The following is a 25,789-nucleotide window of genomic DNA, read 5'->3' on the forward strand; positions in this document are numbered from 1 at the left end:
TCAGGAAAAATCCCATAACCATTGATGTCTTGTTAAATTCCATAGATTAGGGAAGTACCCAAAATATATTAATATTTTACTTTATTTTAATATTTAAGTGATATGAACAATTCGTTCATCGACATATTGAAATTAGGTATTATTAAATGCTATGGAATGGGACAGTCTAATTCAGCCTTATAGTTTAAATGTCTCTTCTCTTGCATAACAGAATGATATCACATAAGAATAATGGCACACTGTATTACTTAAATTTAATGATACAAATTGATTTTGTTTTAATGAGCTTCAGTAGCTTCATAGCACTTGGACTTATATACTGCTCCCTAGTGCTTTACAGCTTCTCTAAGCAGTTTACAGAGTCAGCATATGGCCCCCAACAATCTAGGTCCTCATTTTACTGATCTTGGAAGGATGGTAGGCTGAGTCAATCTTGAGCCAGTGAGAATCAAACTCCCAGCAGTGGGCAAAGTCAGACTGCAATACTGAATTCTAACCACTGCGCCACCATGGCTTTTGTGGTTAACTTCAATTAACTTTAGTACGGCCATCCAGAATTTCAGGTTCAATATAATGACTTGTTTCATGTATTATGCTAAACCACTGTTTCTGTGTAAGTGTGTGTCTGTGTATATATGTGTGTATGCGTGTGCATGTTTGGTTTTGGCTTGTGTACTTTTTTATTTTTCACTTAGCACTATGAACTACATTATAGTTTCAAAGATATCTGATAGTTTCAAAGATGGATATGATGCATTTGTAGAGTGTTATGATGAAAAAAATTACTTCACATGAAAATTAGTGCTTAGTGGTGGTTTAAATAACTTTAAATACTGTGTTTTTACAGATCTGGTATGCCTCTGACCCTGCAAGCATTCTCAGAAGAGGACAGGAACCTGTGGTTTGAAGCCTTAGATGGGAAGGAAACTGTAAGAGAATTACGATTTTTACAAATAAATAAACATGGAGAGACTACTAATACAACATGGACTATATTTACTATTAATTATATAGTTTGTGTGCTATAGGTTATGCATTATGTGCTTACATAACAAAATGATAAAACATATCACTGTTAAATACTGATGTGTGCATACTGACATAGAATTTTATGGATCAATTGCATGGAACTTTCTGATTTAAAGGTATATATGTATATATGTGCATGTGCATCTATTTATGTGTTTTTAAATGTACATATGGAAATATATACAAAAAAATATACCTAGGAATAAATGAATATTCCTTCTAAGAGGAAAAACTATAATGTATAAACTGAACATAGACTAAAAGTATAAAAAAATGTTACTGGATTTTTTTAATTAAAAATTTTCCAAACTGTTGCAGCATTATTTTGTTGTTACCGTTTTTGAAGAAAATTATTCTAAAGTAAATTTGTTTATAAATGAAGTTTAACACTGGACAACAAAAGTTTTGCTTCCAGAATACTTTGGGTATATCTGACAGAGTTTTGGCTGCTAATCAGGAAAATAACCTGTAATTTAAACTAACATGTACTATTTTATAGAAATCTGTTTTTACATGGTGGCAATGTACATCCTGCTATGACTATTGCTACTACTATTGGCTATGCTGCACTAAAGAAAGAAACATGAAAACAAAATACGGACTTGTTGTTGAACCACATCCAGTATGCTAAGCATAACTGGCATATCTGTAGATATCTAGAAGTAGCGGGTCTCTGCTTGGAATGCAGCTATATATACCAAATGTTGTTGTTACATATGTGTATGGGACAGCATGCAAGAGAGTTAAATTAAAAAAAAATGGCCAGTCTGAAAGAATTTGGTTCCAGGACAGAAAAACGTGACACACGTTCTGACAAAGATATTTTTTCCACTGCTTCACATACAACTTGGACTGTTGACAAATTTTGTGAAAGCGATTAACAAGGAAAGTGAAGATTTTCGTTATTTGAGACAATAAATGATGCCAAGATTAAGGAAGGCAATTTTGTTTACCCAAGATATGTCAATTTGGGCAATGACATATCTATTTGAAGGTCTGTTAGTGGGGTCGGAGAAAAGCACCTGAAAAACATTCAAGGATGTTGTTGAGAATTTTCTTGGCAGTTACAGAGCACCAAACTATAATCAGCTGATTGACAAACTTTTTACAGCATACAAGATGATGAAGTGCCACATGTCACTGAATATTCATTTTCTGCATTCACACTTGCACTTCTTCCTGAAAGTCAGTGACGAGCATGGTGAAAAGTTTAAACAGGACATTGCCACAATGGAAAAATGATATCAGGGCAACCAGAATCCATCAAAGCTGATGGAAACATTATGAGATTAAATATATCATAGTTAAATTCATATTTTGATATTTCTCAAGATTCCTATGTCATACAGTCATTCTGAAAATGTATTTATTTGCAGTTTGTAGGAGTCTATCATAATCAGCAAAAGTTTTTCAGGAAGCAAAACTTTTGAAAAAAGTATTATTACTAGCTCTAATGATATAAAATTGACAGTCTTAATAAAAAGGCTGTATCTCAAAAATGTTACTGTTTTTATCTACAGTTCTTAAGAAACACTTCATTTTTGGTTTATATAAAAATACTTCAAGTATCAGTGTGTATAGAAATAACAAGCATATTTATATTATATTAATTATCTGTCATTTGTCATAATAAAATTTAACATAATTTAAAAGGTACAAGTAATTGTAATATAGTTGAAGTTCCAGTTTCCTTTTCTGTCTGCTCTTTGCCAAATTATACAGTTTAGACATGCAGTAATTCAAAGATTATTGACAAATCAAGAGCTCCTTTTCACTGTGAAACATTTGTTAAATGAAGAGAATAGCATAAAAATACAAATAATTTTGAAGGAACATCTTTCCTTTGGAAGGAAGCTAGTTAGAATTAAAAAAACAAAACAAAATCCATACTACCCCAGGAAATATGCAAATAAATACAAAAGAAGAAATAGGAGGAGGAGGAAGAGGAGAAGAGATTATATAAGGTTCCTTAATATAGATTTATTGGAAACACGATGAAGTATGAGAATCTGTCAGAAGTCTTAAGAATTTAAAGGAGGGATGACACATCTCTGGTTTGTAAGGCTAATCCAATTTGTCTTGTTTGTCCAATTGACAGGACTTCAACTAAGCACAACCTCTTTTTTTATCTGACAGCATCTACACCTGGCAGTGTATGCATTAGCAAAATTAACCCCCTAAAAGCTGGCATGTAAGGGCAGTCCTAATTGCTGACACTTAAAAGCAACTTCTCCTCTAGTTCCACATAATGTCTTCAGGAGAATTTTGATTTGCCTCTACCTCTAATGTCATTATTTGGATTATGGAAGTGAATTTTGAATTCCAGTCATCTGGCTTGATCCTAATGTAACTTGCATTGGTTATCTATACCATTCAGAAATATGCTTATTTATGCATGCAGAAACAGGTGAAAGTTAGAAATTGTTAGTTACAAAGAAATTAACTGACCAAGTAGTATTTTGATTCAATTCTAAACAATCCATTTTTGTCTTTTAATGGAGTAGGGAGTTCTTCCTTACCCAAATGTCTAAAAGCTTGTATTTTGAGTGCAGTTAGAAGTTTTATCTTTCTTTTTGTTTTGTTTTGTTAGGTGTTTCTTAATTTGAACAAGGCCAATACACAAAAAGAAGGAAGTAAGTACTAGAGTTAAAACAATCTTTATATTAAAATTAAATTTTCAAGAATAATTTCTGAAGGTAACTTTATTCTGGATTTTTTAAAAGTTGTGACCTGTCCAGAATCACTTACATGTCACTTGAGTGGCTAAATAAATTTGTTAAACAAACAAATAAACTTTATTCTATCTTGTGCACAAGTAGTCCTCAACTTACAATTACAATAGAGCCTAAAATTTTTGCTGTTAACCAAGACATTTTGCTCTATTTTATTACCAAATTTGTTAAGTGAATCACAGCAGTTATTAAGTTAGTTACACGATTGTTAAGTGAATCTGGCTTCTTAATTGACTTTGCTTCTCAGAAGGTTGCAGAAGGAGATCACATGATCCTGGGACATTGCAACTCTCCTAAATACGAATCAGTTGCCAAGCATCTGAATTTTGTGACCATGGGGATGTTGCAGTGGTTGTATGTTGGAAAAGTGGTCATAAGTCACTTTTTCAATGCCTTTGTAACTTTAGACATTCACTAAATGAAGTCAAGGACTACCTGTACTGTTCCAGCTAAGAGATTAAAAAAACCATTTGAAATAAAATTGTGTTCCAATTTTATTCAACACTTGCTTCAGCCTGTTCGCTTTCAGTGAGTTGATTCCTCCTCATTTTTATTCAGGATTGAAATCTAAATCTATTTAAATTTCAGTTCATAATTTTGAGGTTCCACTGAATATCACTGGAAATGAACAAGTGATCATTTTATTGTTGTTGTTTAATGTAGCAGAATAAAAGTGTAAAAATAATACCTTTTGGATAAGTGCTCATTAATAAAGAATATTTTGTTTTTATGCATATTTCAACTTTCTTTTCAAAGTAATATTTTTATTTTGTGACATAGCTAGATGCAATATAAACAGAGGGAGAAAACAATTGGAGAGGATTGTTTGTATAATAAACCCAATAGCCATATGTTGGGGTAATATATTTTGTTTTAAAACCCATCTCCTGCTTCGGTGGTAGATTGTTTGAATAGCTATAGCTACAATTATTTGTATAGATGATCTTTTATTTGTAAAGTGGAAAATATTGCTTAAAGATTTGAAATATCTTCATTTTTTTTGTCTTCTTAGGTACACAGCTAGATAAGATTGGATTCTCAATTCTCAGAAAATGCATTAGTGCTATTGAAAGAAGAGGTAAAGACAAGAATTCATGGATTAAATAAATAATCTTTCATCTTGGCTATAATGAATCTTCTAATATTCATGGGGAAAAAGCAGGGTAGAAAAGTGGGAACATTCCAACTTCTACTCAGCTTTACTGTTTCATGAGCATAACCCTTGAGTCCTAATGGTTTTCTTGCTATGGCTACCTATTTAAGGCACCAATTAAATCATGAACAGGGAACTTTTCCATCCCCACATACTGCCCTCCATGACCATCTTTATGTTTTACAGTCTTCCTACATCTTGCACAAATGTATCTTTCTTTCACAATTACTGAGAGGAAGGGAAATTCGATTTCTTTTTTTGTAATAGTCTGGCTCAAAGTCATTGGATTCTTGGGAGGAAGGAAGAAGTCTTATAATAACCTTTTTTCTCCAGCAGTTCTGAGCAAGTATGCTGTCAGAGAAAAAACCCAAAGCCATTAGACTGTTGGGGGTGGGGAAATCTAGCTTCCCCCTTCCTCTTGGCAACATTGTTTGCAGATAATACTTTTTCTCTTTTTAAAAAAGGAAACTTCACAGAGTTACTGACTTCCAGGCATATTTTAGACTGCAATTTTATACAACTGGTGCAGAACACTCATCGTGTTACCATTGCCATTTGTGTATCAAAACAAAGAAGTCATGATGTCTACCTATGAAATGAAAAGATGACTTGGGAAAGAGACAAAATAGTGTTTTGCAGAATTGAACATAGCATTTCAATATATTAATTTTATGAAATTTATAATGTATGATTAGATAAAATCTAATACTGATGCATAATGACTTGTAAAGCTACTCTTGAAAATTGGCTGAATTCTCACTCACATTTCATGTGCTATTGTAACTGTTTGATATATGTGTTCAGAGCTGTATTTATAATTTATTCCTCTATTTAGGAGCTGTTTTTAAGTTTTGGCTTCCTATGTTTGAAAGTTTGTGTAGTAAATTGTTTTTAATGTGAAATATTATCAAGCTTTGTTGTAATACTTAATACCGAAACAAAAGCTTTTTGCATGTAAAAGTAAGATCCCCTTTGGTCTTCTTTTTCTCTGTTGTATGCCTGCCCGCCTGCCTGCCTACCTGCCAACCTACCTACCTACCTACCTACCTATCTATGAAACTTGCAGATAGTCAAATTTTCTTTGAAATATTTGATTCTTTGAAATATTACAATGTCTTTCTATGTATTCACTTAATGACTGCTGAAGATTAATTTTGGATCTTCTAAGCTAATAAGTTGTAAAGCAAGCACAGGTTCTCTTGGATATTTTTTTTTGTCTAGTTCCTTATAGTTGATTCATCTCCAGATATTCTGAAGCAAGTAACTGTGCTAGGCTTTTGTGTGTATGTTAAATCTGTGTTTCCTACTTTACGATAGCAAAAAACATGCTTCTCTATTGGCATGTCATCAGAATTTAGCATCATGGAATGGAGAGATGTGCTCAGGTTGCTTAGCTTCCTCTTAGTTACTCTCTTGGCTGCTGGTTAAAGAAACAAGTACAGATGAAAAAAGAGGCAGAAAGTAGGAAGCCCTGATATAATATATCAGAGGTCCCAACCTTTTGGGCACCAGGGACAGGTTCTGTGGAGAAAGTTTTTTCCACAGACCAGAGAGTGCATGGTTTTGTGTGCTGCCTGCATCCCAAAGATGGGGCTTTGCTTGTTTGTGCGGACCAGTGACTGGCATACCGTGGCCCGGTACCGGTCCATGGACTGGAGGTTGGGGACCCCTGTAATATATGATATATAGTACCATTAAGTTGCTATACATACATACAATACATACATACATACACACACACACACACACAAATTTTAGTAGTTTTACAAAACACATAAAAACGAACACACCAATAAAAAGCAAAAGCAGTAAAGAAAGAAAAAAGCAAACTGCAGGAAGACAAAGAATTAAAAATTTGAAATTTCCAACTTTCTTTGCAGCAAATATGAATACATTTACAAAAGTATCTCTTACTCTATTACAAAATACCCTCACTTTTTTCTATTACCCATTTTTTAAAATTACCAACTGTAAAGCATTTTTTTTTCATATAAAAATCTATAAGGGTTTACTAATCAACCACAAGTGTAGACATTGTTTTTTCTCTTGATGTTGTTCATGTTTCCAGCAAGATTCAAAGTATATTCTAGATAGTTTCTCTGATGATAAATATATATCATCTTATAAAAATTCTTTTAAGGCTAGAACATAATGTCAATCCTTTTAACCACATGTTTTATTATTCTTAAATCTTGAGAAAATTTTTACTATATCTCAATAAACTAATCATTTATGTGTACTTATAATTTCTCATCTATAAAATGGTCCTTCTGTTGAAACCATAAAATTTTTATTAGGCAAAATCTAAATTTATACTTAGTCCGTATTCTAAGAATTGCTTGTTGAACACAAATATTTTTAAAATCTACATTTATCTTAACTTTATCTTACCATAGCTATCTATGCTATCCAAACCTCAAAAAGTGTTTCTAGTTTTCTCAGCCAATAGGAAGTTGCTTTCTTTCTTAGCATCACTTCATCTAATTGAATATGACCTTCATTGAGTAGCACTGGATTTCTAGAGTTTTATTTTATAATTTTTTTTCAGTATCATCTAGAAAATGCTAAGGATTTGATATGGAAAGTTTGCCATGCAAAAGAAAATATTAAAATATTGTCATTATGAGTGACCTATTAGGGGACAAATAAAATGAAATAAATAATACTTGATACTTGTTTAATCACTGTGATTTCTTGAGACATCAGATACATAGTACATTTTTGTGCTTTCTATACCAATTACTCTTTTGTACCTGAGAAATATTTCATTTAATCTTAATTTATCTATATCCTCAGCAATTCTGTTTGAGGTGGATAATACTTATTTTTCTTCCTCTTCTGAGACTTCATAGTTCTACTTCCCAAATATTTGTTTTAAAAGCTTTCATCCATTTTCTGCACTAGTTATAATAATTCATTGCTGGAAAGATAGATGGCAGCAGTAAACTATCATTCCTTGAAGTTCTACAACAAGATTTTCAGTAGTGAGGAATTGAAAGAAACATAAAAATCTTGAAACTGCTTTTGAAAATAGCTCTATAGACTACTGAAAACTGTCATAAGCATTAACAATATTCATTCTACAAAATATATTATTAGAGTTGAGATTTTGTGACTTCCTAGGACTATAGCTTGTATCTTATCAAACACTGACCACTTGATAGGCAAATTGGATAGGCCTAATAACATCTGAATGGCTATAGCTTGCTTTTGCTGCTTTAGGATAAGCTAGCAGTACATTTTAGTTGAATCCTAATCCTCAACTTTGGCAACTTTAAGACTTATGGACTTCAGCTCCCAGAATTCCTCAGTCAGCTTTGCTGGCTGAGTCCACAAGTTGAAGTCTACAAGTCCGCAGTGGCTCTGCAACATTCACCTTGGGTTATTTCCTCCCTCCCCACCCCCGCCACAGGTCTCCCTAGGTACCAGGCCTTTACTCACCCTGCGAACATCAAGATCCTTCACTTTTTTGGCTGCTCCAAGCCTTCGGTTCATTCACAGAGAATGGAGGCCTAAAGTAATGTAAGATCATGCAAGATCAGTGGGGCGAGATTTCACGCTACTGATCTTGCGTGATCTCATGTTAATTTAGGCCTATGTTCTCTGCAACAGAGAACAGAACCAAAGCTTGAGGACGCTTCCACGTGCCTTCAGAGGCTGGATTGGGGCATCAGAAGCCTTTTCCAGGCCGCTGCCGCCCAGATCTAAGGCCGGGGAACACTTCTGCGCTTCCGCGTGACCTGATCCGGGCTCTGGAGACCTTTTCGAGGCTGCTGCTGCCCAGATCTGAGGCCGGGAAATGCTTCCACGGCCCACCGGATGCCCAATTCAGGCTCCAGAGGTTTTTTCCAGGCTGCTGCCACCCGGATCTGATGCTGGGGGATGCTTATGTAGCCCTCTGTCAGCCTGTTTCTGGTGGCAGAGGCCTGGAAAAGGCTTCCAGAGCCCGGATCGGGCCATGGGGGGCCGCGGAAGCATTCCCTGGCCTCAGATCAGGGCAGCAGTGGCCTTGAAAAGACCTCTGACGCCTGGATCAGGTATCCGGTGGGCTGCAGAAGCATTCTCTGGCCTCAAATCCGGGTGGCAGCGGCTTTGAAAAGGCCTCTGGAACCCGGGATTGGGCTGTGGGGCAGCTGTGGAAGCATCCCCTGGTCTCAGATCTGGGCGGACCTGCAGCAGAGAGGCGACGGATCTTTTCCAGGTGAGTCCGGTGCGGCAGGAAGGGAGGGGGAAGCATAAGGTATCTTAGTGGGTCGGGGAGGCCTTGGGGTCTGTACCAGCACTAGGCCCTCCATGGCCTTCCCCACCCTGAGATATCTCATGTTTGCTTAATGAGCCGTGTGTGTTTTAACAAGCAAGGGAGTGATCTCATACCTCAAACGAGATTCACTCTACGAGTGAATGGGCAGGCTCCATTGCACTTGTAACTCAAGGACTACCTGTATTGCAGGTAATTCTGTCAACTGCCAGCAGTTCGAGTCTGATGAGCAAGGGAGTGATCTCATTCGAGATCTGAGATTCACTCTACGAGTTTTCGAGTTATGAGTGGATTGGGCAGGCTCCATTGCACTTGTAACTCAAGGACTACCTGTATTGCAGGTAATTCTGCCAAGTGCCAGCAGTTTGATTTTGACGAGCAAGGGAGTGATCTCTTTCGAGATACGAGATTCACTCTATGAATGAATTGAGTTACGAGTGGAATGGGCAGACTCCATTACACTCATAACTTGAGGACTACCTATATTACTACCAGATTTAATATTCTTATGGCTTGATCCATATTATTATTTTCTTGATTGTGTTTACTGTTAGCAATTCAGGAAATACATATCCTAAAACATGCCGATTTATTATATTTTATAACAGTTTCTTGGAACTTTTAAGACTGTCATATAAAAATGATTAGAAATTATGAGACCTGCTATATCACTAGTATTAGCATTTCCATGTTATAAAACTAAGTATACTAATTGGAAAAGGTGAAAATATAAATATTGCAATTTATATAATTGGTTAAAAAGAAGAGAATGTGGATAATTGCTATGGCCAGGGCTTTTTTTCTCATAGAACGCCCAGAACGGAGTTCCGGCACCTTTTTTGGATAGAACCTTGTAGGGTAGGCAAGGCAAGGCAGGTTGTATGACGTGTGTGAGTTCTGGCACCTTTTTTTTTTTTTTAAGAAAAAAAGCACTAGCTATGGCAATACCAGAGGATAGTAGAATGGAAGACCAAAAGTTGCAGAAGATCACAAAGTATCAATATCTGAAAACTGAAGTTAAAAGATTATAGCATAAACGGGCCATGGTGGTTCCCGTAGTTATTGGCACACTGCCATACCCAAAAATCTTGTGTGCATTAACAAAATTTCTATCTGTCATTTATAAAGGCCACACTGCTAGTATTACACATATATTACATTGATAGATTATGACATCCTAGGCTCTTAGGAGGAACTTAATGTGTAGGAAGGCCAACACCAGCTGAAGAACTGCCAGCTGTGATTTCATGTTACGTACAATAACAACAACTGCAATGCTCTTCATAGGCAATATGTAATTGAAGTTTACAATAGTTAGGTAGCGCCTTATATTTGAGTGTATCTTCTAGGTTAATATTTATTTTTTTAGGTATGTTAAAGAGCTCAAATTGTGTGTAATTTAAATTATGGACTAACCAGGGAGAAAAATATTGAACTTATGTTAACTTCAGTATATTGAATTAAAAGTGTTTTCATTGATGCATGGATATATTTGAACTCTTCAAAGATTTCATTATCACTTTATTTTAGCTCTTACATACAATTATACTTAATCAGATAAAAAACCTACACTGTTTATGGGAAGCTTATACATTCTTCAGTGTATTCAAAGTGGAAGTGAATTCTCAGTTTTTAGTTGTCGATGGATTAATTGTTTCAAAGCTGTTCATCAGCCAGGTTAAATGTTTATAATAAATATGACTTATTTATATATAATAACTTTTATTTATTCTTTTGTGTCTCTAATAGGTATAAATGATCAAGGACTGTATAGACTTGTAGGGGTGAGTTCAAAAGTCCAGAGACTTCTGAATTTGTTGATGGGTATGCTCATTTTTAAAATCTGCTTCTATCATTATATATGCATACTTTTAAATGTTTTTTTCAAGTTTTACTTTTCTGTTTAAATCATGTCAAGATGAGAAAGTAATTTGATTTGGGGAAATTTAATGGATGTTGAAAAGGCATAATTTAATACATAGCCATTATGCCCTTTAATTCACCAAAGTTAAAAAAAATCTGAAAATATAGAAAGATTTAAGATACTTGCAGTTTGTTCAAGATTTCTCCTTAATTATGTGAGGACAAAATTTTGATGAAATGAAACAGTATATTTAGATATTTTTTTAAGTAAAGGAATATTTTTAACATATTGAAATTTGTCTCATTTCAGTGCAAATATATTTAAATGTACATGTCTGTATGTGTTTAATCCTTATTTTGAGCTCTAGTGATTTTCTAGAAAATTATAATTCTCATCCTTCAATAAAATTTTTATTTAATTCTGACACAAATAAGCTATACGTCATCTGAAACTGTTCATCTGTCTTTTATCCAATCCCACCAATACTGCAAAATTTTCAGATTTCTTGTGCACAACTTTTGGCACTACATGCAATCAGATCAGATTACTGGGATTACTTGAGCTTTCTGTGTTTTCCAAGCTTGTCACTTGATAGAATCCCTGGTCTGACTCTCAAGGATTCATTGATATTCAGAGACGCTAGTTTGCAACAGGCTCATCTCCAGGAGCATGTAGCTCCATCTGTGCTGATAACACAGTGTTCTTTGGCAGATAAAACTAGAGGAAACTAGCAAATGAATTCATCTCATTACCCCAGACATTATGTGAATGGCAAAGTACTTTATTTTACCGTATGCGCTACTGTCAAATCCTTGCCACCTGTATGATGCTGTCTCTGCTGAAAATATGACAGATATTATACAGTATACTGTCTTGCTTGCCGTATTAATTTGCAAAATGGTCTGGCTAATTATTAATTAACTCTTTAATTGCTATTGGCAATTAAACTGAATTTAAGAAAGATATATAGACCTTAATATTTCTTATAGCATCAGGAAGAATGAGGAAGTAAAAGGTAAAGTTATTGAGACAAAATGCATGAACCTGTTGAAACCTGGTATTTTCATAAAACCCAACTTAATCTTCTGTTTTCTTGGAGAAAGTTTTATTTTTGGGGAAACGCGATAGTTTAAACTTAAATAGCTGATAGCGGTTCCAGTTTAGTACAGTAGTTAAGGCATTAGGATAGAAAATGGAAGACTATGAATTCAAGTCTCACCTTAGGCACCAAGTCATCTGGGTGACCTTGAGCCAGGCTCTTTCAGGCCTGGGAAGTAGGCAAAGGCAAACCACTTCTGAAAAACATTGCCAAGAAAACTTCAGGGACTGATCCAGACAAGTGCAAGGAATCGACACATACACAAAATCCTTTTACACACATATTATAGAATGTAGTTTATTTCTTTGTATTTTTATATTTTATTACATATTCTTCAAATAGAAGCTTATTTTAGGGTTCTGTTTTATGAAGAATATAAACCACTATCCTATGACCTTTCTGTTGTCTGAGATCCATCTTTCTTGGGTCATTCATTTTTTCAGCTTGTTTTTTATGGAAAACTGCTATTACATCATGTTTCAGCATGTTCTGCCTTACAAAGACGTACCTGGATAGGTATGCAAGCATAGGAAAGATCTCATCTCCTGTCTTAGCTTTCTTAAATTGTGATCCTCAGGCTCATCAAGATTTTCGAGAGGAAAGTAATGTTGTGAGAAAGAAAAAACAAAGTTAAGGATAAAAAATTCATAAAATGGATGTTCATGTTTAAATAATTTATCTACTGAAAAAGAATATTAGTTACAAGAATTAAATGGATCTGATTGTTAGAAAAATTACTGTAATTCTTCATAAGTGTCTCTGTCATTGCATATAAGAGTTTTGAACATGGATTACAACCTTGCCAGGAACTTCTTACCACTGAGGACATTTTTTGTATTTATTACATTTATTTGTTGCCTATTTCACTACTGTGGGAAGCTTACAACAATAAAACAAGAAAAAATAAAACATGTAAAAATAACAATAGTAAAGGAAAAAATCATAAAAGTAAACAATGGAAGTTCTGCAACAAAAGGAATTTCTGTAGCAAAGAAGCTATAAAGAACATCTTGGCTGAAAAGTCCATTCTTTATCAAAATCTTGCATGCCTGAGGTACACCTCATCAAGAACCACCTTGATTGTTTTTGGTGGCTAAGATAGGTATGATTCTCTGCTATTCTAGTTGTTTCATAAGATCTAATACACAGTAAGAATCTGCACCCTGACCTCCAATCACTTAGTTGGCTAGTGTCAAGACCTGACTTTTTAGGTTAGTTGTGAGAGAGCTGTATCAAATGTTAGACATTTTGTGAAGACCAACTATAGTCTTCTTTTATAGTCTAAAGTGGCTTCACCTAAGTGTCTTTTTATCTGTACTTTATTGGGATAGCCACTGAATCTTGGAATTTTTTGCCTACAACAAAGTCATTTTATGATATACAACATATTTTTCTGCTTTTCTGGATTGAGGAAAAAAATCTCTCTCTTGTCTGATGGATAAAAGAGATGTATCAATAATATCAATATATATTAATTTAATTGACAAAATTTATTGTAACCAGTGTATATTATAGTCAGCCAAAACCATAGAGTCCATGAGAAGTCACTCTACCAACTAGTTTGATATCTGCAATTCTATATCTCTTCCAGACAAGGGAGCATTCAGTATTATATATTAAATGTTTGACCTCAAAATGATACTTTATTTGATATCAGTGTTGCTTTTAATTCTGTATTAATGAGTGCTAGTTGTCCCAGAATATAAGTAACCCAGGTAAGCCTGCTAATAACCCATATATAATTCACAGAGACCACAACAGACAACAGGTGTAAATTTGATTTTTCAAATGGTCTTTTCTGTACTGTATACTTTTCTGTACTGTATACTATCTTGTGTACTCCCAGTATCTTGTAGTTTCTACTTCTCTATGCATAGAAGATAAGAAACAGAATCTTGCAGGTGTGTGGCTTATTCTCTTCATTAGCAGAATTTTATGATTTGATTTATTGCTGCTTTCAGCCCTTAATGACGTATGAGTTACACGGAGAATTCATCACTCCTGCTAGTAAATATATGACTTATTAGATTTTATTTCTTTTAAAAGTATCTGAAATCTGAATTATAATTGATCAAATTTACCTGCTTATCTTTATTTTATAGATGCAAAAACAAGTGATGAAGTTGATTTGGAAGGTAATACAGAATGGGAAGTGAAGACAATAACAAGTACACTGAAACAATACTTAAGGTACAATTAAATATGTCATGATTTCTGTAATTTAATTGAAACTATACTAGATGGCAAATGTTATCATGGTTTTTTTTTAAAAAAATGCAAGTGTAAACAATTTTAGGAAGTGTGTAGAATATTATTTCTGGAATTTTTTCCAGTCCTTTAATGAAATGACCTGGGAAAAAGTTTAGAATGGAATGGTTGGCAACATGTCAAGCTGCTGCACAATTGCCCTTTCTGTAGCAATTCATGGGCACATTTTTCTCTATAGCCTCAGTTGATACATTAATGCAACATTCTGCCACCCCCAATTTGATTCTGTCCTGTCCTGGGTTTGGAGAGTGGTACTGTTAATGGATAGACAGACACTCAACCTTCTTTACATACTTCCTTTTCAACATTCCTTTCGACTAGAAAGAAAAAGAAGTAAATTGTAATTTTCAGAGTGCAATCTGTGGAAATAGTTATAATAAACTTTTATGTTTTGAAAAAAGGCATCTTTTAAAGACTACATTGTTTGTAGTATGGTAATGATGCCTTTATATTTTCTGGCTCTGGTGGTAAAAACTTCAAGGTTTTCCTCATGTGCAATATGAGATACAGCCCAGAGAAATATTTCACAGAATGATAATTTTTTTATAGTTACTATAAGAGGCATCCTAAGTAGAAAATTAACCAGTGCAAAATTAAAATGAATACATTGTAGTATGATAAAATATATAGTTTTAGGATGTTTGTATTTAAACAATTGTAAATTTAAAGAGGCATGATCATTTTCCCCCTTAATTATTACAATGTTTTTGTCTTAACAGAAGCCTGCCAGAGCCCTTAATGACGTATGAGTTACACGGAGAATTCATCACTCCTGCTAGTAAATATATGACTTATCAGATTTTATTTCTTTTAAAATAATAATTATTGGAAATCAGGGAAATCCAGTTAGGTAACTTAACATTCAGTCTTTTCCAAAAATCATTTGCAATTTATGTATATTTCTGGTCCTCCTACAAATGCATACAGTATTCAGAATATTAAAACCTTTCTACCTAGTACAACAGCCTCACTGCAAACTATTATACAGTATATATTCAAATTCATATATAAAACTAAGTGTATTTGGCTAAATAGAAGGATTTTGCAATATAATTTACACATATTAGCATTATTTTTATCTTATGAAAATAATATGAAAACTGGATGTAACCTCCCAGAATGTAATGTAGTTGAATTACATAGAAGCTTGAACTTTGTGTTAAGAATCTTTCAAAAAGACTGTCAACATAACCATAATTAACTAAAGAAGAATTATTGTATCATTCAATGTCCCCCCATCAGAAAATCCATATTGTACTGTAGAGAAGAAAACGGCCTAGATATTAATCTGAAATGCCCAATTACTCAATTATTTAAACCTACCTTTTATGAGAGAAGAGAATATTATCAGTTTCACTATGACTGTAACTTTTTAAAGGGGAAGGCTAAAGAGGTTTATGACTTAAAGAAGCTGAGGGACTGCCAGCAACAAGGAAGGAAGCAGAATGTGCAGTGGTTTGAAGGAGAAGGCACAATATTTGAGGATATGAAGAAAGAAAGCTCTGTAAAAAGAAGGATCTGTAAAAGATAGATTTGTAGGACTCTCTTAGTATTTAAACTTGAAGCATGCTAGGAGGAAGAAGGTAAAGCTGGAAAAGAGATAATGATACTAAAGGATATGGGAGATAAATGGTTGGAGTGGATAGTGTGTGTATTTATTTAATTCAAGGTATTTATTCACCATTTTATTTTATTTTACTTTATGGTATGTTATTATTTTATTTTAATACTATCAAGTGACTCTTGTCACCTAATTGTTTACAAATCTGCATAGGTTTAGCAAATCTCATTTTTTTACCATATTTGTGCATCATTTCATTTTCATTATACCCCATCTGGGGCTGTGACATGTCTGTATTATCTCAGTGTAATGCACTTCAACAAATTGTTTCAATATTATAGTCAGGGTGGTTTTCAGGAAACAGAACTGATGCTTGGTTGTATATTAAGGAAAGTCATAAACAAGGCCAAGAAAATAAAAAGCTATCCTCTTATGATAAATGTTCTATAACTAACAACTTTTAATATAGTACTGAAGTTTCCTAGCATTTGGGGACATAAAAAAAGTATCAAAATAGGATTTCACTTTATATTTTTAAAAATGCACAGGTAGCAAGAAAGAAAATTAAAATGTTTATAGATAATTTTCAGCATACATTGTACCAAGTGCATAACTACGAATTATTATTTTTTTCTTTTATGTAGAAAGTGGTAGCCCTGAGTCTCGTGTTAAAGTTATCCACTCCTTGATTCATAAACTTCCAGAAAAGAACAAAGAAATGCTTGATATTGTTGTGAAGCACTTAGCAAAGTAAGTGTCTTGTATCTTAGTTTGATGTTTACATTTTTTCCTTTGCAGTTCCAGAAGGCTGATTATGTTCAGAGTGTATTTTTATATTTCATATAAACAGCAAAAACAAATGTGAAGTTTGCCTTGTTATATACTGTATATCTATTTTAGTAAAATTTAATCTGGATGGATGGATGCATGCCCACCTTTACTGATTAAGCACTGTTAATGCAGAGGGAAATATTAAGAAATAGCTAAAGTAATAAGAGGTCATTACAGAAAGAAAAGAAACATAGCCAAAACCATTGCCATTTATACCAATATTCATTTAATATACCTTTCCATACAACCACCTCAATGTACATCTGTCATGCTGCTCATTTACTTTTGTGTTCAGTCTATGTTTATTCAACATTGGTGACCCTTTCTTGTTTTATCACTTTTATATCTTAACTTGGTTTTCAGTATTTTAATTTTTAGATCTGTACATCTAATTATCTGATTTATTTAATATACACTGCAAATTATTGAAGTACTAGCAAACAACACAATATGGTCTCCATGCAAAAATATACACACATGCAGACAAACACACATACTGATATCTAAAAGAAATACTGTTCTAATGACAACACAAGCATTTCCTTACATAATTATCGCCTAAAAAACTAAGGAAAGCTCACACATCCATGTCTTAATCTCTGCTCATTGTTGAACCATTTGCTAAGCATTTTGTTTATTCTTAGACATGCTTACATTCCATTGAGTGTACTGCTCTTACTGTACTCGGCAGCAGACTTTCAGCTCAATGTTCAAATACAGTATTTCCAGTATTTTCTTTGATACATTCTTTGGGATTATTATTTTTTTGTCTATATACATTATTCAGTATCTTTTTATTTCATTTTATACAGCTTTTATTCTCTTAAACACTTCTGTTTACCTCTTCCATATGGATTCCATATTTTTTGTTCTCATTCTTTTTCATACAGAAATTGTACTTCCTGTGAACATTCTACTTTTGTTCTTTTTTATTTCATTTCTTTCCTTTTCTTCCATCCCATTTTACTCAATATGCCCCATTGACAATATGAAAAAGTGATCTGTATCACATGCATGCTTAATGAATTTTAAAGTACTTTATGATGCAGTATCAGGTATATTTGGCAACATCTTTCCAGAATTGTATCTGCTTATCCAAGTCACTTATCTAGGGAGGGCTGTTGAGAATATCCCTGTCTACTAAAAGCACATGGTGGCTGAACTAAAGGGCAAGTCTTTTCCATGATAGTACACTATCTTTAGCCTAACACTGCATGAAGTCTCTATCCTGATAAATTCAGCAAATAAATACAATCTTTGTGGTTCCATCAAACCTTTTCTTCTGTTTGATGGATCAATTGATGGCACTGTTCATAAGCATTGGTTGGAGGACTGAATTTTGTTGATTTTTTTTAAGCTTTTGTTTTGTCTCTGTACATTGCTCAGACTATTTGGAGATTGAAGCGCACCATAAATAAGCCTCTCTCTTTTTTTCTTTTTGTGAACCTCACATAGAATCATCACCACCATTTCTTTATCATTGGAATTAGTACTGCTGCAGCACTCAAAATCTTAGCAGGTGAATCTCAGACAAAGAAATTCCTCATTTCCACCCAACCTTGTCTTGTTGGTATGCACCAGTTTTTCTCATTGAATCTCATTCAAGCCATGTTATTACAAATAGATCTGGAATCCAGCTCCAAATATCCATAGTGACCAGTATCCAGGGAATAACCAGTGGATTAAAAAAAAAAACCTGGCATCACATTGGTTACTGTACTCTTCTGACCTCAGCAAAACTCTAGTTGGTATAGTAACTGTCCATTGAAAATTGCTCTGCCAATCAGTCCTCCCTCCCTTCTTGAACTTACTGTATAATATTTGCTACACTTCATCCATTTTACTTCACTCACCTATTGTTTCTCTTTTTCTCTTCCTAAGGACTTCTTAATAGGGCCACTCTCACTCCAGAGAGGAAGGAAACAGGATCTTTTCCCAGCCACACCAAAAGCGTTAGAAAAGTCTTTCCATTTATTCAAAAACTTTACCAACAATGAACATGTTTCTCTCTCCATTTTACTTTTTAATTAAGGTTCTTTATTCCAAGCTCTTTATTGTTTGCTACTCTTAAATTCCAAGTCACTGTCTTCCATGTGCCATGGTTGTCTCTTAACATGGACAATAGAAATTGCCCTCCATATCTCATCATGACTCTGGTCAGATATGTAGTTCTTGCATAAAAACAGTAATTGGAAAGGAATGTCTGTTGTGCAGTTATCTGGATATCACATTACCATGCTGCTTAGTCATGGCAATTTTGGCTGCCCCTGGCTAATGTCATTGCAGGTCGTTATGCAAGGACTGCACTTAACTTCCATCTTCCTGCCCTATTGACTTTACTTGGAAGCTGGCAGGGAAGGTCAGAAATCATGATTACGTGACTGCAGAATCACTGTGATGACCAGAACTTCAAGAACTGGTCATGAGTATCACTTGTACAGCACTGTTAACAAGTTTTAAGAGTTGCTAAACTAGTGGTCATTAAGTAAGGATGACCTATATACTCAGCTTAATTGCACCTGTGTTACATACAACATTCCTTGATACATAAAAAGACACTACCTTTTTCTTTTGACACATTTTGACGGTTATTGCACAGTGCAACCAAATTCTAGTTTTAACCCCAAACATACTATGTTATTCCTATTTCCAATCTGGAGGCTAATTTGCAAGCTAGATACTGTTGCCTATAGATATTACATATGATGCTACATGCAATATAGGAATACACAAATCAGGATGTAATCTATTATCTTCATTAACAGTATTGCTTTTAATTGAAGTAAAAATGTTTTCACTTCAAAATGATATAAAATAATTGTTAGTATTTGCTAACAACTTTTTTTGAGAGGAACAAAAGCTTTTTTTTGTTTTTCTGTTAGTATTTTTCTAATAATTGTTTGAAATTTGGGGTACTTCCATTTATTAAATGAGGTTTAATATTTTAAGAAAAGAGAAGAAATTCACAAGCTCATCCTGAATGGTTGCAAAAGTTCAAGGGTTGAAGGAAATGTAATTTTATTTTTTCATCTTAAAGTAGCCATTTTCATAATGCTAATTGTTTGTTTCTTTCTGTTTTTGAAAAGTGTTTCTGATCATGCTAAGAAAAATCTCATGACTGTGGCAAATTTAGGAGTTGTGTTTGGACCGACATTAATGAGGCCACAGGAAGAAACAGTGGCTGGTCTTATGGATCTGAAATTTCAGAACATTGTGGTGGAGATTCTAATTGAAAACCATGAAAAAGTAAGTGTAGGAAGTGGAAAAAAACCTGTTCAAATATTTTATACTTTGTATAAGATTTGAAATTAAATTCCTATGAGATCATTTATGATTTTATCAAATTCCATACTTCCATAACATGGGAAGCAGAATCACCTTAATTTTAATAGGCTTTCAGGATTTGTAAGGAGGAAGTGACATTTTCAGCCTTTGTAAGAATTATGAAATTCACTTTGACCTTTAAATCTTCCCTGTTCATCCCTTGTAAAAAAACATTGTAGGGATTATTTTTAAAATTCCACCCTCTTGGGGGCATAAAAAAGATGCTGATGGTTCTTATTTCTTCATACAGCTAGATTGGCAGAACCCTTACATTCTGTTTTGTAGAAAAATGGAAAATGTGTATGAAGTTTTTGGAAAGGGAAGGAGATGGACCATACTATTTGTGTCTAATAAAGAGGATGGCTTCTTGATTAGGACAACTTCTTTCTGCATTGCTTCTTTGTGGGATGTACATTACTTCTAATTATTTTATTAATAGGTTTATTAATAAAATATCTTGTTAGCAGTTATACTAGCTTAACAGATAGGAACATTTTGAGAAAAGAATGAATTTTGTCCGATTTAAGTTTCTGAAATGCAAGTATGTATAATGATATGCTTACTTGCCTAATGACTACCCTATTCTCTAATCTGCAACCTTTGTTTTTTCTGTTTGACTTTAAAATAGAACATCTTTTTATCAGTCTGTGACTGCCTAGTATCTCTCTCATTTATATCTCTGACCCCCAGTATTAACTCTTCAGCTTATCTGCAGATAGTACCTATTAGAATTTTTCAAATATTTAAAGTTCTCTTTTTTATTTTACTTTTTTTTTCAAGGATATATTTCAGTATTTAGCTGCAGTCTTTAAAAGAAAGTTCTGCATTTGTATGCTTTACTTTTGCTTCTTATATGAGAATTATTGTGTTAGGAGATGCAGTGATTCTTTTTGAACTTTCCATCCCTCTGGTGCTAATAAACGGAAGATTTATCTTGGAATGTTGATGCTACATAAAAATATTAAAATGCATAAACTGAATTAATGTGGTGAATAGAATGGAGAAACTAATTCATTTTGAACCCATCCCATCCTAGGATTTCTATTGAACACTTTGGATCAGCCATTAGCGGGAATAAGTGCATAACTCACCAGCTCACTCACTTCCCTCCTTTCTTTTTAGTTCTTTTACTTCTCTGTGTCCCCCCAGCCACTGCTAATGCTCCTATGTGGAATATCACAACCATTTTGCACATGGTTGAAACACTTGAAACATATTTAGATCTTGGCATGGACCATTCAAAACCAGCTGTTCTGTGCATAGAATATAGAATATATTCCTAATCTGAATGTATATGGTAGGACAGTCTCCCAACTCTACTCTGAATTAATGGATTACAGGTCGTAAATGGGGAAAAAAAGTCTCAATGAAACTAAAGTGGATATAGTTAAGATTTGATGCAGTAGATGCATGGCGATTCAAAATTTGGCAGATGTGAAAATAAAGGGAGTCCTGGAAAAGTTGAAGACCTGTTTTCAAAGTAGTTGTCCTGTTGCAAAGTTGCCTCAGAATGCCAAAGAATAATTAGCTCCTGTGACATTCATTGATTCGTAGTAAATCAAATATTAACTGAAATCTTAATAGATTTATCGGCATAATATGAAAAATTTAGTCACAAATTGATAATCATAAATCACTGATTTGAACAATGGTAAGTATAACATTCATTTGCCCATAAGAGTTGATTAGCATTTCAGCATAGGCTATTAATAAACAAATGCTTTCAAGAGCCTTCTTTGGTCCCTTCATTTCCACATTATTTATTTATAGATTGAATAAATGGGAGAAAACCATTTTTTCATTTGTTTAACATTTGTATTACTTTATAACTTTCATGTTTAAAGTTGCAGTCTCAATTTTTTTATCTCTTTTCTAAAAAAAAAAGATGCACAGAAAAAGAATGAAAACATATGTGTTTGCTTCTATAGCCATATCTTTATACTTCATCAAGGTTCTGAGAAGTACAACTTATATGTAATAATGTCTTTAAATCATTTTATGTTTCTACTATTGCTTCTGCACTTGCCAGAAAGTGTCAGCTTGTTCAGTTGACTCTTCTCTCCCACACACACAGTCCTGCTGCTTTGCAGACTGGCAAAAAGCTTGCTTTCAGTACAATGGAAATTCTACTAGATTCGTTATAGTCAGACTGGCAGACAGATGTCTGTGGAAGCATCACATCAAGGGAGGCTTAAAATGTTTCACTTTTAACAATTTATTTTAATTTCCTACATACACATAATAATAGACAGGTGGCAGTAGAAGCAAATGTATTTTCCACTGGCCTTATTACAGTAAAGAAATTCTCCTTGGCAATCTAAAACAAACTCTTTCCTTCTTTCCTTGTTTCTTTCCTTCTTTTTTATTTCCTTCCTTCCCTCCCTCCCTCCCTTCCTTGTGACATAAAGTTAGTTAATGGTAGTATTTATAATAGAACATTTTTATTATTGTAAATATAATATCTTACATGCATTGTAGTATTAGTCTTTAATCCCGCCTTAAATTCTCCCTATCCCAAACCCCAATATTGAGATTCAAAGTTGTGATTTAATCTAATCAGATTACCTATAATTGTTGTGGCTGCCATGGTACAGGGAGTGGTTTTTCTTGTGGGTTTTTATTATATGATGTAAGCCATCCAGATTCACCTATTTGTGAGTTGGGATGCTATATAAATGTTAAATAATACATACATACATACATACATACATACATACATACATACATACATACATACATACATCTGAGAAAAGTTTATCCACCAGTTATGCTTTCAATCCCAATGCCATATTGTTTTTGGAGAGCCACAGTAATATATTTGTGATTAAGAGTCATAGTATGGGATATCACACTGATGTGCATGCTACAGTTTTTATATATTCAGTAAAGTTTGTCAAACCAACATTTTGTCCTTGTTCTAAGAAGAGTTTATGACTTTATGAAAATGAATACATATGTTGTTAAAATTCCACTGCTGTTTTCTTCATATGTAGGGTTTCTAATATATAAATATTAATAATCAATAATGGTCACTATAAAAAGTGAAGATTAAAAAATGGCTATTGTTTCAAACTGTTAGTTGATGTTGATTTTTCCTGAATTTGTATTTTTTTCTTTCACATATTATGAGTTACTCTGGATTTTGATACTGGTACTTAAAAAAACTTAATATTTAAGCCAAGTAGAATATATGAAAGCATAACTGGGGGTGGGGAAAGGGAAGAAAAGAGAGAGAAAACATGATTAATTATTTCATTTAGTAGAATATTTCTATTTCTGTTGTATGTGGTAATGATTATATATTCCTTTTGTCCAACTCTTTTTGTGAAAAGCACATCAAGCAGATTTTCCATATGCTTTGTATATTGGACAGAGTTCCTTTATAAAATAAAGACCATACTGTAAAGCATGATTTTTATATCTTCATCATGTGGTTTGAATAAAATGTGTTACAGTAAAATGCAGAGTCAAACTTAAAAGCTAAAAGCCTAGTTGTTTTAGAATTGTTCATCTGTTAAACCAATAATCGCTTTTATAAAAGAGCTTTATGTCATCCATATGTTTTAGCAGATTTATTTACATATTCTTAAAATAACTATGTACAAAATAGTGTTCTTTTTTCCACAATTAAGGTAACCTAAGAACAGAAAATTTTGCTCACTAACGCTGAGGAATACTAACCTATTTTCTTAAAATCTTATTTAAAATCGTATGTCAGATCAATAAAAATTATTTATAGACTTCCGGTTTGACGTCGCAGCGTAATGGATGCAGGAAGATAGGGCTCCTTCCATGTTTGATTTCACCCCATTGGAAACCCTAAAAAGGGTCAAAAGTCGCCCCAAAGAGGTGACAGAGAAGGAGGGGACCCTCGTTGATCGTGGAAGGGTGATGGCCCTTCCATTTGATCCGAAGAAGCCCTCCAAACCAGCGAGGGAAAGATGTAGCCAGTCAGAAGCTGCTGACAGCCTTAGAAAATAAATATTAACCAGCAATTTTTGAGCAATGTGGATGGAACTGGGTGATACCCTAACCTTTCTTTATGACTTTAAGATTTTTTTCTGGGAGAAAACTTCCCAAATCAAAGAATCCTCCCCGATGAGAGAGGCAAGGGGAATTTCCACCCCATTCCCTCAGGAAAAGAAAAGCAGCAAATTAATTGCTTGGGAGAAAATAGAGAAAATTACAAGATTAATTTGGAAGCAATACACATATATAACTTTGAAATTTGGGGACTAAAAGTGCTTTTGAGATTTTTTTTTTAAAGAGATTTTAAAAGCTTGTAATATAAGTTTGGATGTAAAAAGCTGGAAGATGACATCAACAACATCAAGTGGCAAACTACAGCACTACAATTTATTATGCCTAAAGCAGGGGTAGGCAACCTTGGCTCTTTTATGACTCATAGACTTCAACTCCCAGAATTCCTGAACCAGCCATGCTGAGAGGAAAAGGAGAGGTTTCCAAGCTGAGCCATTCTGGCTCAGGAATTCTGGGAGTTGAAGTCCACGAGTCATAAAAGAGCCAAGGTTGCCTACCCCTGGCCTAAAGGAAACTTGTCTGGAAGCCCAGACTCAGATAAGACTCTTAATTGTTTTCTAACTTTCACTTTTGAAGACTGCAGCTGGGAAAAGGGGAGGCGAACAAACAAACCTCTTGGGCTGCTTATCTGTATGGCAGAGACAATAAACTATTTTGAAACTGGCCTGCCTGGACTATGAATATAAATACTAACTGACTTTTAGAGCTGTGTCATGGAGCTATTTCTCTATAGAAGAAACATGCATTATTGATGGAGATGATGGAATACTTTGGACTATAAACCTTTGATTGATGAACAATTTTTAATTGCTCTTCTCTCTCTCTGGACAGAAAGGATGTGTTTTTCATTGGACAAAAACATTTGAAAAATTCAAACTTTACTTATATTTGCTGAGGGGAGACTTAAGGACGAACTGATAGGCCAGCTGGATAATTAGAAGTTCAAATGACAATTGACTGAAACTTTTTAAATCCCTAAATAGATTGGACTATAAAGACTACTTACAAAAACAAAATGGATGTTCCATACTTAGCTTCAAATGGTAAAAAAACCATCCCTAACACCTGTCCCCAAAGTCCCCAGCTTGAGGTACCAACAAGAAAATGTTGATGAATTTCAGAAATAAATTCTTCCTATTTTAAAATCAATACAAGAGACAATTGCCTTGGCTCATGATGAGACTAAAAATAACACGAAGAGAAAAGAACAATTCTTTAATCTAAATCTACAAACTCAGAAAATGACTACAGAGAAGGAACTAGCAACCCAGAAAATTGAAGAAAAATCAGAGGAAGCAGATCTAAAGATGGATGACCTAAAGAAAGGAACTAACAGAGAGACTCAGACAAATGAAGAATTAGAAGACATAGCAATAATATCGGAAATGGAAAAGATATCTTACCTGTCAAGATCTCAGAACATACTTGAGGATAAGAAAGAAGAGCTGATTGAATGGAAGATAGAGCTGTTAGGAGAATTGTGGGAAATTAAAGAAGGAGGGAGGCTGTTTAATCAAGGCTAAGCGTCCTTCCAAAAATACTTTAATCAAATTGTCCTTCTTATGCCAAACAATATAGGGTTTTTCCTTACAGTAATTCTCAACAATATGTACCAAGTCAAATCCCTCA

General features: G+C 34.0%; 1 protein-coding gene across 2 annotated transcripts in view; it reads left to right on the forward strand.

Moving 5' to 3' along the window:
• Positions 1-25,789, forward strand: part of ARHGAP10 (Rho GTPase activating protein 10) — a 114,571-nt gene that overhangs the window by 49,646 nt on the left and 39,136 nt on the right. For both annotated transcript variants that reach the window (XM_039355656.1, XM_039355658.1), the window contains 8 exons: positions 848-929; positions 3,620-3,662; positions 4,774-4,839; positions 10,922-10,996; positions 14,238-14,325; positions 15,123-15,181; positions 16,609-16,714; positions 19,882-20,041. In XM_039355656.1, the coding sequence (XP_039211590.1) occupies positions 848-929; positions 3,620-3,662; positions 4,774-4,839; positions 10,922-10,996; positions 14,238-14,325; positions 15,123-15,181; positions 16,609-16,714; positions 19,882-20,041 (679 nt within the window). The remainder of the gene's footprint in view (positions 1-847; positions 930-3,619; positions 3,663-4,773; positions 4,840-10,921; positions 10,997-14,237; positions 14,326-15,122; positions 15,182-16,608; positions 16,715-19,881; positions 20,042-25,789) is intronic.

Source organism: Crotalus tigris, unplaced genomic scaffold, assembly GCF_016545835.1.
Source record: "Crotalus tigris isolate CLP2741 ecotype Arizona unplaced genomic scaffold, ASM1654583v1 scf7180000018716.860359, whole genome shotgun sequence".
NCBI classification, from domain to species: domain Eukaryota; kingdom Metazoa; phylum Chordata; class Lepidosauria; order Squamata; family Viperidae; genus Crotalus; species Crotalus tigris.